Consider the following 21,152-nt stretch of genomic DNA (forward strand, 5'->3'; position numbering starts at 1 on the left):
ACGAAATCCCCCGAAAATTCACGAAATTTTGCCATATTTTTATATGTATATATATTGACGCGGTATCGATCTATTTTACTAACAAAATCTCACAAGAATTTGCAGAATATCACGAGAGTTTGTAACAGAACGATGAAATTTCACGAGATTTTGAAAGTAAAATAGATCGATACCGCGTTTTTAAAAATCAATTTGATATCAGCATATGAAAATATATTTGAGTATATTATTTTCCAAAGTGTCAGAAATGGATAACAAAACTGCTATTTTCAATGACTACTTAATTTTGTCCAGCTTTAACATCGGTATCGGTTATCGGCTACATGAGTTTTAAAATACCGACATATCGGACATCGGCCCAAATCCCAATATCGTGCATCCCTAATTTTTTTGTTATATATAAACAAGAAAAAAAAGGCTGTTAATTTTTCAAGTTTTGTCTGGGTAATTTAAGACATTTTTTTTTCCATTTAATTTATTAATGAACAACTTTCAAGAATTTGTTTAGAATTAGAGATGGTGGAAGGGAGTTCAAGGATTTTGTGGCAAAGCAGATTTTACTCTTTTAAATGTGTTTAAATTTGACAATCAAAGATCCTTGAGTTGTTGTTTCGGCACTTGAGGAATGTGTTTGGTGTTTTTACCGTTTGACATTAATATCCGACCCTTATTTATTCAAATAAAAAGAAAAATATATCTTTATTGGGAAAACGTATGTGGAAAAATAAAAACCCTGTTTTCTTTATGGGAAATAAACTTGTCATTTGGCGTTTAAAGACTAAATCAGTTATATTTTTAAAAATAACAGTTCTGTTTCTGTTTGTTTCTTAGGATGGCATGTTGGACAGACATGAGTTCCTGACATGGGTGCTGGAGTGTTTTGAGAAAGTTCGTACAGGTGAAGATGAGCTCCTCAGACTGCTGCTCCCTCTATTACTACAGGTAAAGCACCTTTCTTAAAATGTGCCTTGCAACTATGAAAGGGTACTAAATCCGAGCATTAAAATCAGACGTCAAACGGTTATTGCGGACCAAAGAATTTCAGCCTTAATAATAATTCACATAAAGGTATTATTACAATCTTATTTATTGAGACTCCAACTAAAGCATCATTGTGGTGCTGATCTCCTCCTTATGAAGCACAGACACCAAGGGGCTGATGGGAGGTTCAACACTCTGCTCTTCCTCTAATTTCATCCCCTGTTGACGTTAAGCAGGTTTTAAAACCCCTCTAGGGATCTTTTCTTTCTTAAGAACTGCTAGTGATAAATTTAGAGACTTTTTTTGTGGTTGTTTGAGATTTTGACAACAGCAAATGGAAACAACGATCACTCTGAGTTTCTTAGAAAAGTGCGAGTGCAGCTGTGTGCCCCTGACAGCCTCGCCATGCAGCAGACAGAGCAGAGACCGACTCCAGGCTGTTTCCACTTTGAGAACGAGTCAGGCGATTCTTTGCTTTTTGCATTAGAATCAGATTTGAAAGCTTTAGTGTATTGTCGGGAGGGTTAAACAAAAATACTAAGGAATACTTCAGCACAGGTTGCTTTGGGGAAAAAAAAGAAGAAGCAGTTACTCACTACCAACATGTGTTTGCATGATCTAGATGTACTACAGATAAAAAGAACTGAAACATTCTGCGCCTCCTTGTTGCATCCTTCCTCCATCTCTCGTAGATGAAGCCTTTAGACCTCAGAGACTCACAGGTTTTAATTCTTTGTAGGAGTTTATATTGATCAACAATTTGCCTTATTTGGTCAATTACAATAAAAGTTTTCCATTCAGTCAGAGATTGAACAGATATTTACAAATTATTGACAAATTAGAGATTACGTGCATAAGAATATAGATGATTCTGAACAACTTTCTGAAGATTACAGTTGTTAGAAAGTCTTGTTGCCTCTTTCAGATTTTCAAATATTGATTCCTAACTTGTTTAAATAATCTGACCTAGTATGCAGTCTGTTCAGGCTGCTTCGGAGAGGAAGATGGATGATACCATTTGGGAACCTGAGCAGAATATGGTTCTGGTCTGTAAATGTGGAAAAAACACTTAATCCAATTTAAGGCAATACATAGAGTCCATTACTCAAAACTAACTTACAGCAGATTTATCCAACAATTTTCTCTTTATGTGATCATTGTTTTTTTTTTCTGTCTGAATTTGTAAACATTTTGGTAACACACTTTTTAAGATACAGTATTTAAGCCTTTTGTTTATATATAAGGTTATTTAGGGTTGTTATTGTTTTATTTATGTATAAAATGTATTTATTTTGTACTTTTAATTTGTTCTGTGGGCCTTTTTGTTTTAAACAAACCCAAAAAATTCAGTGCTTTTTCTTTTTTTATTAATTTCTTTTTAAACCCAATAAAAAAAAAAAAAAGAGTATCATTAATAGTAGTATTACTGATAAATCCTCAATAATGCCCTTCCCCTCCTAATTTAGCCTAATTTGTTTAAAAGGAGGGTTGTACAATTTCTAGAAATATTTTTCTTTTTTTGCTATTGGGATGCTAACCTCTCCTCCAGTCCTGACTCCAAATGCTTTCTAATGCTGCGAATCTCCCCTCTGTGTGTCAGTACTCAGGAGAATTTGTACGCTCTGCTTATTTATCACGGAGATTGGCTTTTTTCTGCACCCGTCGCCTCAACCTGTTGCTAAGCGACGGCAGCCTGGGCCCTGGCGCGGGGGGTCACACGGCACACGGCATCCTCACACAGCAAGGCAGCGCTCTGCCCAGCACCCCGACCTCCCAGGCTGCTGGAGGGAACCATTCCCAGACGCCGTTCATAGATTTCTACGTTTGCCCGCAGCACAGACCTCTGGTGTTTGGTCTCAGCTGCATGCTGCAGGTGATTCCTTGAATTTTAACTCCTATTTCATTACAGCTCCATCTTTTATGTTAATCTTTTCTTGCGTTTTATAAATTTTTTTTCAAGAAACACAAGTTTTTCTTACAGCTTTTATTTTTATATCTCTTCAGAGCATCGTCCTGTGCTGCCCCAGTGCTTTGGTGTGGCATTACTCATTAACAGACAGTAGAAATAAGACTGGATCCCCCCTGGACCTCCTGCCTATTGCCCCCTCCAGTTTGCCAATGCCAGGAGGAAACACTGCCTTCACACAACAGGTACCCCCTACTGCAGTCTACCTTTGCCTTCCTTACTCTTTTAAATAATCACCTTGTTTTGTTTTTGTTGTGCAGCAACTATTTTTATCCATGAAGTCATCAAAAAGATTTTAAGCAACACTGAACAAAACAAATTATTAGTGAATCCCTGTAGCACAATAATAAAATGGGACATTTTAAAAGTGCTTCAGGGAACTTTTGCTTCACCATCCATCAATCAAAAAACGACGTTTTTATATAAACCAAGTTATTTTGATGTAGTGATCCAATCCTCACAAAACATAATTAGCTGAATTTCTGCTAGTCTCTGACATGTTTTAATCTTAATGCTACTCTGCAGGTTCGTGCAAAGCTGCGAGAGATCGAGGAGCAGATTAAGGAGCGAGGTCAGGCCGTGGAGTTCAGGTGGTCGTTTGATAAGTGTCAGGAAACAACTGCAGGTGAGGAAACTCTCCCCTTTGGTCCTTGCTGACTGTTTTTATTCTCCCCCCTTGAGGACAAGCTGATATCAGATGGTGTTTCCTTTTTTTTTTTAGGGTTTACCATTGGGAGGGTTCTCCACACCCTGGAGGTTTTGGACAACCATAGTTTTGAGAAATCAGACTTCAACAACTCCCTGGATTCATTGTACAACAGGATATTTGGTTCCGGTCAGAGTAAGGATGGCCATGAGGTACGGACAGCTTTCCTTGCTGAGTGTTTCATTATGACTGTAATATAACTGGAAATCTCTTCAGTTAGAGTTTAAAAGAGGGGTTTAGACTAATGGGCCGTTTTGAAGCCCAGTTCATTATTAGTGAATGAGCTATTAGGAATCTAAATGAGTTTTCCTGCTAGTTTCTTTGATACAGCTGCTCAGTGACTGGTGTCTTCTTCCTTTAAATTCCTGTTTGTTCAGATGTCCCCTGATGACGATGCAGTGGTGACCTTGCTGTGTGAATGGGCAGTGTGCTGCAAGCGCTCGGGCAGACACAGGGCCATGGTGGTGGCCAAGCTGCTGGAGAAGAGACAGGCTGAAATAGAAGCTGAGGTAGGAGGCACAACTCCAGGAAGCAGAACACACATCACTCTGAACACAGCGTCTCAGCCTGGGAGTTTGGATGGAGGATGGATATCCTAAATGAAGGATAATCCTTGAAGACATGCAGTTAGAGCTGCAGTGGAAAGGTTTAGATCAAAACTTTAGGTGATAGACTGAGGCTCACCTGAAAATTACTTTTCACAGAAGCTCTTCATCCAGCTTGACTCATTAATTTGCAAAGGAGAAATGGCAAAAAATTAAGCTGCTGGGTGTGCAAAAATAAAAGACGTTCTTCTATAATTGCCCAAATGTTAAAACGAAAGAAATGTATAGGATGTAGACTTTTACAAGACAAAATACCTAATAGGACTCATAAACAGTGGATATTGGAATGGAATTGAAACGACAATGAAAAACAAGGGGAGTTTACACATTTTTCACGTTGCCAAGTGTTGTTGAATTAGGTTTCATATGGATTCTCTGCTGCTGTAACAAACTTTTAATGATAATTTAAGTTTTGTTACAGGGAGAAAAGTTAATTATTGAGTTGAGTGAAATATATCAATATATTTGGCCAAGACGAGACCATACAGCTATCCAAAGACACTAGAGACAAAATTGTAAACCTCATCGAGGCTGGAAAGGGCTACAGGGAAATTGTCAAGCAGCTTGGTGAAAAAAGGTTCACTGTTGGAGCAATCATTAGAAAATGGACGAAGCTAAACATGACTGTCAATTTCCCTTGGACTGGGGCTCCTTGCAACATCTCACCTTGTGGGGTCTCAATGATCCTAAGAAAGGTGAGAAATCAGCTCAGAACTACACTGGAGGAGCTGGTTAATGATCTGAGAAGAGCTGGGAGCACCGTTTCCAAGGTTACTGTTAATAATACGCTAAGATATCATGGTTCGAAATCATGCATGGCACAGACCGTTCACCTGCTTAAACCAGCACATGTAAAAGCCCGTTTTAGGTTTGCCAATGACCCTTTGGATGATCCGGAGAAGTCATGGGAGAAAGTGGTCAGATGAGACCAAAACAGAACTTTCTGGTCATAAATCCACTAACTGTGTTTGGAGGAAGAAGAATGATGAGTACCATCCCAAGAACACCACTCCTACTGTGAAGCATGGGGGTGGTAGCATCATGCTTTGGGGGTGTTTCTGAACACATGGGACAGTGTGACTGCACTGTAGTAAGGAGAGGGTGACCAGGGTCATGTATTGTGAGATTTTGGGGACCAACCGTCTTCCCTCAGTTAAAGCATTGAAGATGGGGATGCTGCTTCTTCCAACATGACATGTATATAATCCAAAATTCTGAAAGGTCTTTTAAAGCTTTGAAGAAGTACTATTTTATTTTCTATATGTTTGTGACTCTAAAATCACGCTCCTGTTGTGTTGCAGAGGTGCGGTGAGTCAGAGGTGGTGGATGAGAAAGGTTCTGTGTCGTCTGGCTCCCTCTCAGCTGCCACCCTCCCAGTCTTTCAGGACGTTCTGCTGCAGTTCCTTGATACGCAGGCCCCCACACTCAGTAAGCCTCTGTTTATTTCCTCCCTTTGCCTCTACCTGCTTTCTTTCTACATTGCATCACATTTGATTTTTGAATAAAGTTTTAAGAAACTCAACCTCCCTTTTGTCGGTTCTTCTGATTCCAGCATTGTCTTGAGTGTTTACCCTCAAAGTTGCAGTAGCTGAGAGCTAATATTAAATTACTCAAATCGTGTTTTGTCTTTTTTGTTTTTTTTCTACTTCACAGCGGAGCCGGGGAACGAAGGCGAGCGTGTGGAGTTCTCAAACCTGGTCCTTCTCTTCTGTGAGCTCATTCGGCACGACGTCTTCTCCCACAACATCTACATGTGCACGCTCATCTCCCGTGGCGACCTGGCTTCTGACTCCCACCTGCCGCGCCCGCGTTCCCCTAGCGACGAGCCCTCGGATGAGTCAGAGCGTAAAGAGCAGGAGGCTGGCAGCAGTGTCAAGATGGAGGCGAGTTAGAGGCCTTTTTGTAGCTTTAGAAAGCAACTACTTAAAAAAAAAAGTAACCAGACACTGTTTGTCCAACAGGATACTGGTCTGTCTGAGTCCATGGAAATTGATCACTCCAGTGCAAACTTTGATGAGGTGAATAATTTGTATTTTGCCACCATTAGAAGTCACCCCTCAGGTGAATGTAGAGCTGCCAGATGAAATCAGGTTAGTTGATTCTCAGGTTCTATTTTCTCCTAAGATGTTCTCACCTCCGATGCATTGTGAGTCCAAGGGAAGCCCGTCTCCTGAGAAACCTGTTCAGGAGCAGGACAGTAAGAGCAACTGTAAGGAGAAAGGCATGGACCCTGCTTTCCCTCAACTGTACGAGCAGCCCCGACACATTCAGTATGCCACTCACTTCCCTATTCCACAGGTAAGGAGGCCCACCGTCCTGCTTTGGCAAAAGAAAAAAAAGTTTTTTTTAATCTGACAAGTTATTCCTTTTTACCTTATAGCTCTGTTTTCCTTCCTATCTTTTAATGTCTGTGCTGCTGAATGCATCCAGTTTAGTTTAGTTTTTTTGTTGTTGTTTCCGTCTGTAGGAGGAGAGCGCCAGTCATGAATGCAACCAGCGTCTCGTTGTCCTCTACGGTGTGGGCAAACAGAGAGATGAGGCGCGACACACCATCAAGAAAATCACCAAAGACATCTTGAAGGTGCTCAACCGCAAAAGCACAGCAGAAACAGGTAACTGCGAGGCTCAGGTCTATTATCTTGTGATGGATGTGTCAGGTTTCTATTTGAGCTGGGGGTTTTTTTATAGCCTGCACTTCTTTCAGAAACTCGTTTGAACTATATTTTATTTACTTTCAAGGCTGCATTAAAGTTTAATTCAACTCTCCTTTAATTAGCTGGAGTTTTCTGCTTCTCTCCGCAGATCAGAATTATTTACTTTTTGTTTTCCATATACCAAGAATAATCTTAGAAAGCAATACTGAGGAAAACAGATGTTGTATTTAACTGTTTGCAAACTCTGCAATCATGGAGGCTAATTAGCCCACCATATTACTCCATCTGTTTTCTTAATTATTATCTGCTGTTTTCTAACCTATTCTCCATTAGCCATAGAAGAGGGGGTTTGTCTCTCTGTCTCCTTTCTACCACAGCTAGTTTCATTCTTGGCAAGATCATTTTGGATATAAGTTAACTTGTTCAGGTGATTTTCCAACTTACAATTTTGTTGTTTCTCAGAAACCAAAGGCACTTTTTTTTAGTTAAAGTGTCTGTTACTCTGTGAAGCTTGAATCAAAGGACTAATGAACTTCTTGAGTGCATTTTACAGCTGGCCTGTTTGGCTGACTGAAAGAAACGCTGTTGGATAATCTATCCTTCCCTCTGAGATACAGGTGGGGAGGAAGGACAAAAGAGGAAGAGGAGTAAACCCGAAGCCTTTCCGACTGCAGAGGATATATTTTCCAAATTCCAGCACCTTTCCCACTTTGACCAGCATCAGGTCACCTCCCAGGTAGGAAAAAACGGAGCTTAGTTTGCAATGTTTGCAGCGTGCTGTGAAGAATGGGCCAGGGAGGGGTCAAAGACAAATATGATAGAAATGTTGGGGGAAAAAAACCTTCAAACTCATTCTGGTCGTGTACATTTTTTTTCCTTATATTGTTATTATTGGAGGCGAGGGATGATTCCACATCCTAATTACTGAGGGACAGATTTCAGAGACATTTTCAGATTTATATTTCTAAATTTTAAGAGAATTCCCACACACTGTCCAACTTGCAAGAGAACACAACATAGATTTATATTAAAAAAAAAAAAATCTAATGTTTATGTCCTGACTCGATAACAGAGTTGAACTCAATTCACTGTGAACACATTAATTTATATACAGGTGCTGGTCATAAAATTAGAATATCATGAAAAAGTAGATTGATTTCAGTAATTCCATTTAAAAAGTGAAACTTGTATATTATATTCATACATTACATACAAACTCATATATTTCAGATGTTTATTTTGTTTAATTTTGATGATTACAAATGACAACAAATGAAAATCTCAAATTCATCATATCAGAAAATTAGAATATTACTGAAGACCAATAAAAACAAAGGATTTATAGAAATGTTGGCCAACTGAAAAGTATGAACATGAAAAGTATGAGCATGTACAGCACTCAGTATTTAGTTGGGCCTCCTTTGGCCTGTATTACTGCAGCAATGCGGCGTGGCATGGAGTCGATCAGTCTGTGGCACTGCTCAGGTGTTATGATAGCCCAGGTTGCTCTAATAGTGGCTTTTAGCTCTTCTGAATTGTTGGGTCTGGTGTATTGCATCTTCTTCTTCACAATACCCCATAGATTTTCTATGGGGTTAAGGTCAGGAGAGTTTGCTGGCCAATTAAGAACAGGGATACCATGGTCCTTCAACCAGGTACTGGTAGCTTTGGCACTGTGTGCAGGTGCCAAGTCCTGTTGGAAAATGAAATCTGCATCTCCAAAAAGTTGGTCAGCTGCAGGAAGCATGAAGTGCTCTAAAACTTCCTGGTATGTGGCTGCGTTGACCCTGGACCTCAGAAAACACAATGGACCAACACCAGCAGATGACATGGCACCCCAAACCATCACTGACTGTGGAAACTTTACACTGGACTTCAAGCAACGTGGATGAAGTGCCTCTCTTCTTTTCCTCCAGACTCTGGGACCTTGATTTCCAAAGGAAATGCAAAATTTACTTTCATCAGAGAACATGACTTTGGACCACTCACCAGCAGTCCAGTCCTGTTTCTCTTTAGACGCTTCTGACGCTGTCTGTGGTTCAAGAGTGGCTTGACACAAGGAATGCGACAGCAGAAACCCATGTCTTTCATACGTCTGTGTGTGGTGGTTCTTGAAGCACTCACTCCAGCTGCAGTCCACTCTTTGTGAATCTCCCCCACATTTTTGAATGGGTTTTGTTTCACAATCCTCTCCAGGGTGCGGTTATCTCTCTTGCTTGTACACTTTTTTTCGACCACATCTTTTCCTTCCCTTCGCCTCTCTATTAATGTGCTTGGACACTGAGCTCTGTGGACAGCCAGCCTCTTTAGCGATGACCTTTTGTGTCTTGCCCTCCTTGTGCAAGGTGTCGATGGTCGTCTTTTGGACAACTGTCAAGTCAGCAGTCTTCCCCATGATTGTGTAGCCTATAGAACTAGACTGAAAGACCATTTAAAGGCTTTTGCAGGTGGTTTGAGTTAATTAGCTGATTAGAGTGTGGCACCAGGGGCCATCAATTTTGAACCTTTTCACAATATTCTAATTTTCTGATATGATGAATTTGAGATTTTCATTTGTTGTCATTTGTAATCATCAAAATTAAACAAAATAAACATCTGAAATATATGAGTTTGTATGTAATGTATGAATATAATATACAAGTTTCACTTTTTAAATGGAATTACTGAAATCAATCTACTTTTTCATGATATTCTAATTTTATGACCAGCACCTGTAGCTGACATGTAAATGAGACCCACCCTCTGCACTTAAAAAAAAGAAAAAAGAAAAAGAAATGCACATGCACAAACCTGTGCCCACTCCTGAGCGGGAACGCCTATTAAACAGGTGTGAGAGCATGCACAAGCCCATTTCTCCTCACGCATGCTATGTTTAAAAGTTGCTGTTTGCATCACTCATACAAACTTCCTTTCCAAAAGAAGATTTGCAATCTTTTCACTGTCAGACTCACCACCGGTAAGTGAAAATGGGGACGAGCACGTAGCCTTACGTAAACAAATCACCAGAAAGATTGACAATTAGGAGGACCACTTATTTTGATGATCCACCCAGAAAAAGAACATCCTCCCCTATACCTTTAATAAAAAGGAGTTATGCATCATTTCAATATGCATGTTGGCAATGGGTGGGAAAGCCTATGGGCTTTAGTCTCAGGGTGTAATAAAGGTTTAAATTCAATTTGGTTACATATTGGAGGATGTGTCAGGAGCACATTGTGATCCTGAAATATTTTAAAAGGTTCTGGTGTCTTTTAGAAAAAAATAAATAAAAAGCTGGCAGGGATCCCAGAGTCAGGTCTGCAGGGAGCTGATGTAGAGGTTACTTAAGGTCAAAAGCTGTTTCTTTGTTCTTATGGGTTTTTTGTTTGGCTTAAGACCTTCTGACTGCAGCTAAGCTCTTGCTCTATTTATACTGAACTAATATTTGTCTCTCTTTGGATCCTTAGCTGTGGTTTTTGTGCTGACTCTGCAAGGTCAATTTTAAGATTTTTTTTTTTTTTTTTTTCGTTTTAAATAGCAAAGACAGCCAGGGTCGTCTGATGCTTTATTTTGGCTACCAGCTTTACACTTTACTCATCCTTAAAATGTTTTTATTCATTTGTAGCTTTTATATATCAACTCAGATTACAGTTATATTGGGTTGAGTATCTTTTGCATTATACTTTCTGTCTGCTCTGTGTTTAGGTTTCCAGAAACGTTCTGGAGCAGATCACCAGCTTTGCCTTAGGGATGTCCTATCACCTGCCCCTCGTCCAGCACATTCAGTTCATTTTTGACCTAATGGAGTACTCCCTGAACATCAGTGGCCTCATAGACTTTGCTATTCAGGTAACAACATTTTAAAGTTTTTAACCCAATCTGTTAAAGCCACCAATGTCCAGGTTTGTTTTGGAAACTCTTGTGACTCTTTGCTTTTGTAGCTTTTGAACGAATTGACTCTGGTCGAAGCTGAGCTGCTGCTGAAGTCGTCCAGTCTGGTGGGCAGCTACACCACCAGTCTGTGCCTGTGTATCGTAGCTGTGCTGAGAAGATACCACTCCTGTCTCATTCTTAACCCGGAGCAGACTGCACAAGTTTTTGATGGGTGTGTCATTCACAAGCTACTAACTTTTCCATTTGGCTTTTTATTTTATTTTCTACTTTTTATGTTGTTTACATTAAAACAATAGAACGATTTTCTAGGCTAATTGGCTTTTAGTGAGAAGTCATTGTTTAAAAGCAGTAAAAAGGATGTTTTTAGTTGAAGCGGTGAGCAGATAATTAGCTATTTCCACAAACACTTCGTGACGGCTTCCAAAGAGCCGTACTCGGAGCACTAAATACAAACACGTTGACTTTTTCGGCCCAGAACAAGACTCTAAAAAGAAGGAGAAAATTGTTCTTATGAAGTATTTTTTTTATTGTTGAGCTTTAGTGGGGATGAAGCAGAGTCTTTGTAGTTTTCAGTTTAGAGCTCCAGTTCTGTGACTTTATTTTAAAGTATTTTTTTAGGACTGTTTTTGCAGGGATTAATAATACTGTAGCTAAACTTAAAACTAATTGAGTAAAAGACAAAAGATGCTTTTAAGGTTGTGTTTCTTTAAACTGGGGCTGGAGAAATAATTGCATTGCTATAGAATGCCATTAAAAACAAATCACTTTTTTTTCAAATCCCAATGGGACTCTATATTTTTGGTCAAGTTAAGATTTTAAAAGACTAAGACACTAACTTTCTCACTCCAGCTCTCTAATGCATTCAAAGTGGATTTTCTGAAAGGTCTTTTAAAGCTTTGAAGAAGTACTATTTTACTCTTATCTGTTTCTGAATGTAAAATGCTAGCACTCAGATCCATGCAAGCTAGAAGTAAACATTTCCACACAAAAGACTTTGACAACTTTTATTGCCATTTTGTACACGCAGTGTTTACAAAAAAAAATAAAAAATTGTTTTGTACAGCTCTCATTTCCACTTCTTGAAGCGCAGCAGTGATAAAATGTAAACATTGTGGAAGACAAAACATGGTGCAAAAAACATATTGATATGGTCAGTTTGATGCAGTCTGTGACTTGATTTGGAGTTTTTTTTCCAACATTCAGCTGTCTGATGGCAGTGGGGAAAAGCTGTTTCAAAATCTGCTGGACCTGCATCGAATGCTGCGAAGCCTCTTCCCAGAGGGCAGCAGGGAGAACAGTTCATGGTGGGGTGTGAGGGGTCATTGATTATGTTCAGAAGTGAAATTCTCTAACAATGGACGAGTATTTAAGGCCATGACAGCCACGTAGCAGTGGGGCCAAACATTTCATTGAAATTGCAACTTTATTTTTGGCAGATTTGCACAGCCCTACTTTAATTGGATGCACCTTTGCTAAAGTAGTGGACTTTTTCTCCGCCTGAATATAAAGTAATGGCCTCAAAAGAAAATTCTTACAGTGATGTCTTTCATCCTGCTCTAGTTATAGAGCAGGATTTGGAGGTTTATTTTCCTACTTGTATCGGACATATGAGTATATATGAGATTATTCACAATCTGGACGATTTAGATGAAAAATATTTTCATCAACCAAAAGGTTTCTTCTCTCAAAGGACTGGCATCTCTGATTAGATACTAAAACAATGTTAAAGGAGGAAAAAATCTTTATCTTGTTTGTTTCATTAAAATGTCTAAAACAATATTTACACCTGCTTGATAAATCGGTGGAAATTGTCATAGACTTAAGACAACTGTCTGGTTTAGAATTTCGGTATAACAAGTGTTAAGGTGGTTTTAAGCTTTATTATAAGAAAACAAATGGGTTTTTAATCACCTAGAAATAGAAACATGAGGAAATACTGCGTTTGCAATCTTCCTAAATTGTTTGAAACCCAGGGTCATAATTTTAACAATCTCCAAAACACATTTCTTAGGTACAAATCAAGGTGAAGTTTTGTTCAAAACAAAAGTGTTTGAGAGAGCTCATCTAGTCAAGTATTTGTCTCCATGCTCTGTGGATGTGTTGGTGGGTTTCTTGGATGTCCTGTTTGACCCATTTGTGTGACCCTTTACCCAGGCTGCGGGTCGTGGTGAAGTCTGGTGTGAACCCAGCGGACTGCTCCTCCGCAGAGCGCTGCATCTTGGCCTACTTGTATGACCTCTACACTTCCTGCAGTCACCTCAAGAACAAATTTGGAGAGATCTTCAGGCAAGTCAATTTCCCATTTCCTGGCAAGCCAGACTGATAGTGGGAGGCCCCGAGGTTTAGTTCTACACATTAATCTGGGACTTCTCCGCTTCAGTCTGTTGGAGGAAAAGAGGGACATTTAGCTGAACTGTCTGAGCTGATTTGACAAAGCAACACCTAGTGCCCACCTACCGAAGTTTTGTTTCAGCCAATCACGGTGACAAATTAAATAGCAACAGACTCCATGAAAAACTGCAACCACTCATGATTTTATGTTTTTGCTTTTCCTTTCATAGAGGAAATCAAGGTTTCTAACAACAGCAGCTGTGTTTGCTTCAGCTGCAGCTCTTTGCTTTTATCACAGCTGTAAGTCCTGCTTTAGGTCATAATACTGAAACGTGATCGGCCGACCCTTTTTTGGTTCGTTCTCCGACAGTTGAAGTGGTACAAAATGGATTTTCATGTTTTATGAATTCAGCTTGCATGGGAGGTTAAATTTCCTAGCCTCGCCTGTGAGCTGAATCCTCATGGTTTTTACATCACCAACATATCAGAAATTATCTCGTCCAGCTTCAACTGTTTCAGTCTGGCCCAAATCCGTTCTTTCCCCAAAGAGATTGAATCAGAACTAAACCTGTTGGCTGCAGAGGATCAGTTCCTCGGCCTCAGAGAAGCTGTATTTATATCTGCAGCAGAGCCTTTTTCAGCAGTCCTCTGTTATTTCCTTTTTGGGGCCAGGTAACCTCTGAACATCTCTCCTTCCTTTCACAGCGAGTTCTGCTCCAAGGTGAAAAACTCCATCTACTGTAACATCGACCCGTCAGATTCCAACATGCTGTGGGATCCTCCGTTCATGATGGACACCATCAGCAATCCCTCAGCCAACAACAACCACTCTATGGTGGGCAAAATCCTCAACGACAGCCCAGCTAACCGCTATAGCTTTGTATGTAATGTGCTCATGGAGGTTTGTGTGGACCACAGAGACCCAGAGAGGTTTGTACCGGTTATATTCAACAAATCCCAGTTGTATAGATTTTTTTTTATATCGATGTTTATGTGATTCCAGGGTGAATGATCTCGGCATCCTGTGTGCGGAGCTGACAGCATATTGTCGCTCTCTGAGCGCAGAGTGGCTCGGCATCCTTAAAGCTCTTTGCTGCTCGTCCAACAACGGCAACTGTGGTTTCAACGATTTGCTTTGCAACGTTGATGTAAGTCCTGCTGACCTCTATGTTCTTGAACCCATGCTAATATTCCATTTTTAAATATGCAATTATCTAGTCATTTTCCGTCTAATTGTGGCACGTTTGTCCCCTCAGGTTAGCGATTTGACCTTTCATGACTCCCTGGCAACCTTCGTGGCTATTCTCATTGCGAGGCAGTGTCTGCTCTTAGAGGACCTGGTCCGCTGTGTGGCCATCCCCTCCCTCCTGAATGCAGGTAAGCTCGGGGAAATGTATAAGGCTCAGTATTGGAGTGTTTAATGTCACGCTGATGCTCTTGGCATCGGGAAATTTTCCCAGATCAATCTTTACTTCTGTAAGCGACTGATGTTCAGAAAAACTGATTAATTCCTTCAAACTTTGTATGTGGTTTCAAGAAAATTCTGTCATAACATTTTTTTAATCATTCTTTGTCAGGCCTGCTGTTTTGAATTTTGACTTCTTTCAATGAATAATATTTCAAGACTGTAACCCATATAAGGAAATTTGGTAATGGCTCTGAATCTACTGTAAAATGAAGGTTAACAGGATGATTCATCTGAATTTTATTCAACTTGAAATGCATCAAATAGAATCTTCTGTGCCACTATTTATAGCCATAATCTAAAACCCCTTCCTTTTTGATGCATTTAGGGAATGGAGAAGAAAATCAGAATTTTCCAGTATTTCAACTAAATTCAACAGAAGAAAATTTATCTGATTCTCACCTTTGGCAGATTACAGTTTCTCTAATCTTTACTATAACATTCACCTGAATGTTTCTTACGGTGATTTGGATTTATTTGATTTGATTAAACATTCAGTAAATAAGTAAAAAGTATATTTTGGATGAGTTCATGAGGATCTCTGGCAAAAAAAAAATGTAAGTGAAGTGTGTCTAATCCTGGAGGAGAAGGAGGATTTCTGGGAGGAGGTTTACAAATAGGTTGATTGACATTCCTGATGAATTTAGTGCATCATCTTTGCATAACAGCATATAAACCTGCTTCTAATGAATGCATCTCAACCACAGCCTGCAGTGAGCAAGACTCTGAGCCAGGAGCGCGATTAACCTGCAGGATCCTTCTTCACTTGTTTAAGACGCCGCAACGTAACCCTGTCCCGCAAGATGGGCTCAAATCAGGTACCTGACTGAAACACAAACGAACGATTGTTTTGAAGAAGTTGATGTTTATTAATTTGTATGATTATTTATCTTTGCAGACAAATCATCAGTTGGTATCCGTTCATCTTGTGATCGACACCTCCTTGCTGCTTCGCAGAACAGCATCGTTGTTGGAGCGGTCTTCGCTGTCCTTAAAGCTGTATTCATGCTCGGTAGTAATATTTAGATCACTTTGTCTTTTACATAGGCTTTCAGAAATCACTCTGTCCATCTATGCATCCATGTATCCATCTGATGTACAAATGCTTACTATTGGCTAGATATTTGTTTGTAAAGGTGTGAACTCTTGTGAGAAGATCTGAGCCTGATTGAATCTCAATATGCGAAAAGCTTGTTTTTCGATTTGGGGAAGCTTTATTTATTTATTTATTTTTTTTAGTCATACTGGATTTGAAGAGAGTTATCAGACATGGTGCTGATTCTGCTAATCTTCTTCTGTTTAGATTTACTTATTTTTTTCTCATGTTTATCAAGGTGATGCAGAGCTAAGAGGCTCAGGGCTGTCGCATCCTGCTGGCCTTGATGACATATCAGACGGCCGCAATGTCTCCATAGAAACGGCCAGCCTGGATGTGTATGCGAAGTATGTCCTGAAGACTATCTGCCAGCAGGTAAAAATGATTGGAAGAATGATCCCCACTGAGCTGTTAGTATTGCATTATCTGGCTGAAGTCTTTATGACAATGAGAATAAAAAAAGCTAAATTCTCAATTATTTGAAATCTAATCTTTAGTAGTTTCCTGCTCTTGTATTTCTCTTATCTTACTGTTTGATGTTTCCCCCCCTCATCCTGGCTGCCTGTTTCATTGTGTTCTTGCAGGAATGGGTGGGAGAACGCTGCCTGAAGTCTCTCTCTGAGGACAGCAGTGCCCTCCAGGACCCGGTGCTGGTAAACATTCAGGCCCAGCGACTGCTGCAGCTTATCTGCTATCCTCACCGCCAGCTGGACAGCGACGAGGGTGACAACCCCCAGAGGCAGCGCATCAAGCGCATCCTGCAGGTACGGAAAGAAGTTTTAATTCACATTTACTCCAATTAATTTCTTTGTGACAATTTATTTAATTTAAAGACTAAAACTAACTTTTTCTTCAATAATCTCATAATGTGCTGCTTAGTTTAATCTGTATGGCTTTGCTGCCCCCTGCTGGTTTATGCTGTCAATGTAAAGCTGGCTTCCGACAGACTAAATTGTGTTTTTTTTTGTTTTTTTTGCAGAATATGGACCAATGGACAATGAGACAGTCATCGCTGGAGCTGCAGCTGATGATCAAACAGAGCACAAATAATGTAAACCCAACTCCAGAGATTAAAATTGTAATTATACTGATGTCTGCTGCTTTTTGACACATGATGTGACAATATTTCCTTTTCTATCATTTAGGAGCTTTACTCTCTCCTGGAGAACATAGCAAAGGCAACAATTGAGGTTTTCCAGAAATCGGCGGAGATGAACTCCAGTAACCCCTCAGGAAATGGAGTCGCAGTCCAAGGAGGCTCCGCATCCAGTAGCACCAGCACCGCCAGCAAGATGAAACCTATTTTAAGGTGAGTGTCTGTCATGTTTTGCCTGCTTTTAATAATATTTTAAATAGGATTATGTGTCATTTTTTGTAGGACTTCCGGTGAGTGTATATATATATATATATATATATATATATATATATATATATATATATATATATATATATATATATACACACACTCCCCGGCCACTTTATTAGGTACACCTGTCCAACTGCTCGTTAACACTTAATTTCTAAGCAGCCAATCACATGGCGGCAACTCAGTGCATTTAGGCATGTAGACATGGTCAAGACAATCTCCTGCAGTTCAAACCGAGCATCAGTATGGGGAAGAAAGGTGATTTGAGTGACTTTGAACGTGGCATGATTGTTGGTGCCAGAAGGGCTGGTCTGAGTATTTCAGAAACTGCTGATCTACTGGGATTTTCACGCACAACCATCTCTAGGGTTTACAGAGAATGGTCCGAAAAAGAAAAAACATCCAGTGAGCGGCAGTTCTGTGGGCGGAAATGCCTTGTTGATGCCAGAGGTCAGAGGAGAATAGCTAGACTGGTTCGAGCTGATAGAAGGGCAACAGTGACTCAAATAACCACCCGTTACAACCAAGGTGGGCAGAAGAGCATATCTGAACACACAGTACGTCGAACTTTGAGGCAGATGGGCTACAGCAGCAGAAGACCACACCGGGTGCCACTCCTTTCAGCTAAGAACAGGAAACTGAGGCTACAATTTGCACAAACTCATCGAAATTGGACAATAGAAGATTGGAAAAACGTTGCCTGGTCTGATGAGTCTCGATTTCTGCTGCGACATTCGGATGGTAGGGTCAGAATTTGGCGTCTACAACATGAAAGCATGGATCCATCCTGCCTTGTATCAACGGTTCAGGCTGGTGGTGGTGGTGTCATGGTGTGGGGAATATTTTCTTGGCACTCTTTAGGCCCCTTGGTACCAATTGAGCATCGTTGCAATGCCACAGCCTACCTGAGTATTGTTGCTGACCATGTCCATCCCTTTATGACCACAATGTACCCAACTTCTGATGGCTACTTTCAGCAGGATAATGCGCCATGTCATAAAGCTGGAATCATCTCAGACTGGTTTCTTGAACATGACAATGAGTTCACTGTACTCAAATGGCCTCCACAGTCACCAGATCTCAATCCAATGGAGCATCTTTGGGATGTGGTGGAACGGGAGATTCGCATCATGGATGTGCAGCCGACAAATCTGCGGCAACTGTGTGATGCCATCATGTCAATATGGACCAAACTCCCTGAGGAATGCTTCCAGCACCTTGTTGAATCTATGCCATGAAGAATTGAGGCAGTTCTGAAGGCAAAAGGGGGTCCAACCCGTTACTAGCATGGGGTACCTAATAAAATGGCCGGTGAGTATATATATATATATATATATATATATATATATATATATATATATATATATATATGTATATATATGTATATATATATAAAGGTTAGGGTTTTATTACATTTAAATGAGAGAATTAAGTTTGATTTGATTTCCTCTGAATCATAAAATCTCCTGGTCAGAAAGAGCCCACTGTTGGCTTATTAACTGAAAAGTGCAGTCTGTAGGGGATGATGGCCAATCACCATCACCTTTGTTAATGGCTGGTAAACATCAAGCGTCTGTAGTTCCTGCAAAGCACATGCAGAGCTATATGAGATCTGATCAGGCCAAGTTCGACCTCCTTGGAATCAAATCGACTTTCTTTCTTTAATCATACAGTAGAGTTTGAGATAATAATCTCCTGGCCTTAGTTAGATGGGTGGTGGTAGTACTGCGATGCTGATTGAAATGATTTGCAATATGTGCATACTTTCCTCTTATTTGTTTTCTATAGTCTTAGCGTTTATACTATCCTTTGGAAAATACATTTATCACATAATATTATTGTATTGAGGTTTTTGCTATAGATTTTTGCAGCCTTGATAAATGGTCAAGTTAGATTGAAAAGCTGTGGTGGATGACAGAAATCCTGAAAAGCTGTTTTTTAAAAGGAGTGGATCAACTTTAAGATGGGATCAAACCAGGTGATCAACAACAATGAGAGCCTGAGCTATGCTGGCCGACATAGCGCTAAATCACATTGGGCGCAAGCTTCAAATACTTATTACGCTTAAACACTATTTTCTCTAACTTTTTGTGAATTTCTGTCCTATTTAATAAACCTACCACAGATTTTAAGCAGCGTTAGTTTCTTTATATGGTGGGCACACTATAAAATCAGCAGAGGTTTGAATAATTATTCCCCTACAGGACAATCTGACTGAGTAACTTGATGTACATTTTCTTAATTTAAATGTATTTAGCCTGCTTAAAACATCAGAAAGCCTGTTGTAACTCTTAAGGAGAAAATATGTCGATTTGATTTAAAGCTGACAGGTTCTTTATTTCCACCAGCTCATCAGAGAGATCAGGTGTTTGGCTGGTCGCTCCTTTAATAGCCAAGCTGCCCACATCAGTCCAGGGTCATGTGCTGAAGGCAGCCGGAGAGGAGCTGGAGAAAGGTCAGCATCTTGGCTCCTCCTCACGCAAAGAGCGAGACCGGCAGAAACAGAAAAGGTAGGCCACCGATTTCTCGGAGCGCAGTAATTCTAACTCTCAGTAACTGTTGTTTGTTGTGTATACTGTGTTTGTTGAAACTGCACGTTTCTCCACTTGCAGCATGTCTCTGCTGAGCCAGCAACCTTTCCTGTCCCTGGTTCTCACCTGCTTGAAGGGGCAGGATGAGCAAAGGGAGGGCCTTCTCACCTCCCTGTACAGCCAGGTCCAGCAGATCGTCACCAACTGGAGAGAAGACCAGTACCAGGATGACTGCAAGGCCAAGCAAATGATGCACGAGGCTCTGAAACTACGGCTAAATCTGGTAAGCATCTTTAACTGTCCTTTTTGATTTATTGTTCGGAAACAGTTTACTTATCTTCTGTCTGAATCAGGTTGGTGGCATGTTTGACACGGTGCAGCGGAGCACCCAGCAGACCACCGAGTGGGCAGTCCTGCTGCTCGACATCATCAGCAGCGGCACCGTGGACATGCAGTCCAATAAGTGAGTTAACGCTGCTCGTTGAGCTGCACACTCTAGTAAGTTGTCGTGCTGCTTGGCTCTTACCCTCACTTCTCTTTTACAGTGAGTTATTCACCACTGTGCTGGACATGCTGAGCGTGCTGATAAACGGCACACTGGCTGCTGACATGTCCAGCATCTCTCAAGGCAGCATGGAGGAGAATAAGAGGGCGTACATGAACCTGGTTAAGAAGCTCAGGGTAAGATTTATATCTGATACAGGCAAGATATTAAGACTTTATGATAATGTATTTAAAGCTGGTTATCCTTACAAGTAGATAGAACTACTATAGACCTGATTCAGATGGATAAAATATTAGAAGATTAAACTTGCATGCCAGCTAGGGGTGTAAATAATAATCGTTTTGTATCGATGCATCGATCCAAAAGCCGACGATCCGATGCATCGACACGTCCGCAAGATAATCGATTCATTTTTTTTTTTCCTCCGGTCTATTTTTATCCATTTGCTCCTGGGCGTAATTCTCCCTCCCGTGCTGCGGTGCCGCTAAACCTATTTTGCCCTCCTACCGCGCTTCCTGGTTATACTCTTACTGCAGTGTGTTGCAGCAAGCTTCACACAGACATTTTTAAATTATGCTCAGTATTGAAGCGTGGTCTGAGCAACACACTGTGGGTCTAGATACGGCCGAGGAGGCGAGGAAGTGGGGGCGAGTTTAGTCCGACGACGAAGGGACAATGGGGCAAAAAGAGCGGAGATTCAGCTGGAAAAAGGCTCCCAGCGGTCTCGCGCACCTCGCTCTTCTAGCGGGTCAAACTTCACGAGTTGTTTTCCGCAATTTCGGTCATAAAAACAAAACTAGCCGGCCTCCTGTCTGGTGCACTGTTTGCGGTCAGCTACAATCTGGGAGAGGAGCAGCGGAGCGTCTCTCAAGGGGGCGGTGACGTCAACACTCTGAAGCCTTCTTCTTCTTCTTTTTTTTAATGGCGGTTGGCAAACAACTTATAGGTGCATTACCGCCACCTTCCAGAATGGAGTATGGACCAGACAAACTATTATATTCTCCCTAAAATACCCGTTCTTCTTAGAAAATTAAAAACACCACCAAAAACTACATCCCCAGATGACCTTTGAA

General features: G+C 40.6%; 1 protein-coding gene across 1 annotated transcript in view; it reads left to right on the forward strand.

Annotated features, from left to right (window-relative positions):
• Window positions 1-21,152, forward strand: part of med12 (mediator complex subunit 12) — a 40,007-nt gene that overhangs the window by 9,406 nt on the left and 9,449 nt on the right. Inside the window, exons 6-33 of the mRNA XM_038281298.1 lie at window positions 832-942; window positions 2,582-2,854; window positions 2,986-3,132; window positions 3,473-3,572; window positions 3,669-3,805; window positions 4,031-4,162; window positions 5,560-5,686; window positions 5,912-6,141; window positions 6,220-6,276; window positions 6,383-6,556; window positions 6,726-6,870; window positions 7,530-7,648; window positions 10,597-10,740; window positions 10,833-10,996; window positions 12,940-13,071; window positions 13,822-14,046; window positions 14,120-14,264; window positions 14,373-14,493; window positions 15,289-15,399; window positions 15,480-15,593; window positions 15,916-16,052; window positions 16,262-16,441; window positions 16,657-16,728; window positions 16,823-16,986; window positions 19,392-19,553; window positions 19,656-19,857; window positions 19,928-20,037; window positions 20,120-20,255. Of these exons, the coding sequence (XP_038137226.1) occupies window positions 832-942; window positions 2,582-2,854; window positions 2,986-3,132; window positions 3,473-3,572; window positions 3,669-3,805; window positions 4,031-4,162; window positions 5,560-5,686; window positions 5,912-6,141; window positions 6,220-6,276; window positions 6,383-6,556; window positions 6,726-6,870; window positions 7,530-7,648; window positions 10,597-10,740; window positions 10,833-10,996; window positions 12,940-13,071; window positions 13,822-14,046; window positions 14,120-14,264; window positions 14,373-14,493; window positions 15,289-15,399; window positions 15,480-15,593; window positions 15,916-16,052; window positions 16,262-16,441; window positions 16,657-16,728; window positions 16,823-16,986; window positions 19,392-19,553; window positions 19,656-19,857; window positions 19,928-20,037; window positions 20,120-20,255 (4,071 nt within the window). The remainder of the gene's footprint in view (window positions 1-831; window positions 943-2,581; window positions 2,855-2,985; window positions 3,133-3,472; window positions 3,573-3,668; window positions 3,806-4,030; window positions 4,163-5,559; window positions 5,687-5,911; window positions 6,142-6,219; window positions 6,277-6,382; window positions 6,557-6,725; window positions 6,871-7,529; window positions 7,649-10,596; window positions 10,741-10,832; window positions 10,997-12,939; window positions 13,072-13,821; window positions 14,047-14,119; window positions 14,265-14,372; window positions 14,494-15,288; window positions 15,400-15,479; window positions 15,594-15,915; window positions 16,053-16,261; window positions 16,442-16,656; window positions 16,729-16,822; window positions 16,987-19,391; window positions 19,554-19,655; window positions 19,858-19,927; window positions 20,038-20,119; window positions 20,256-21,152) is intronic.

Source organism: Cyprinodon tularosa, unplaced genomic scaffold (assembly GCF_016077235.1).
Source record: "Cyprinodon tularosa strain WSP-4 unplaced genomic scaffold, ASM1607723v1 ctg17, whole genome shotgun sequence".
Taxonomy (NCBI): domain Eukaryota; kingdom Metazoa; phylum Chordata; class Actinopteri; order Cyprinodontiformes; family Cyprinodontidae; genus Cyprinodon; species Cyprinodon tularosa.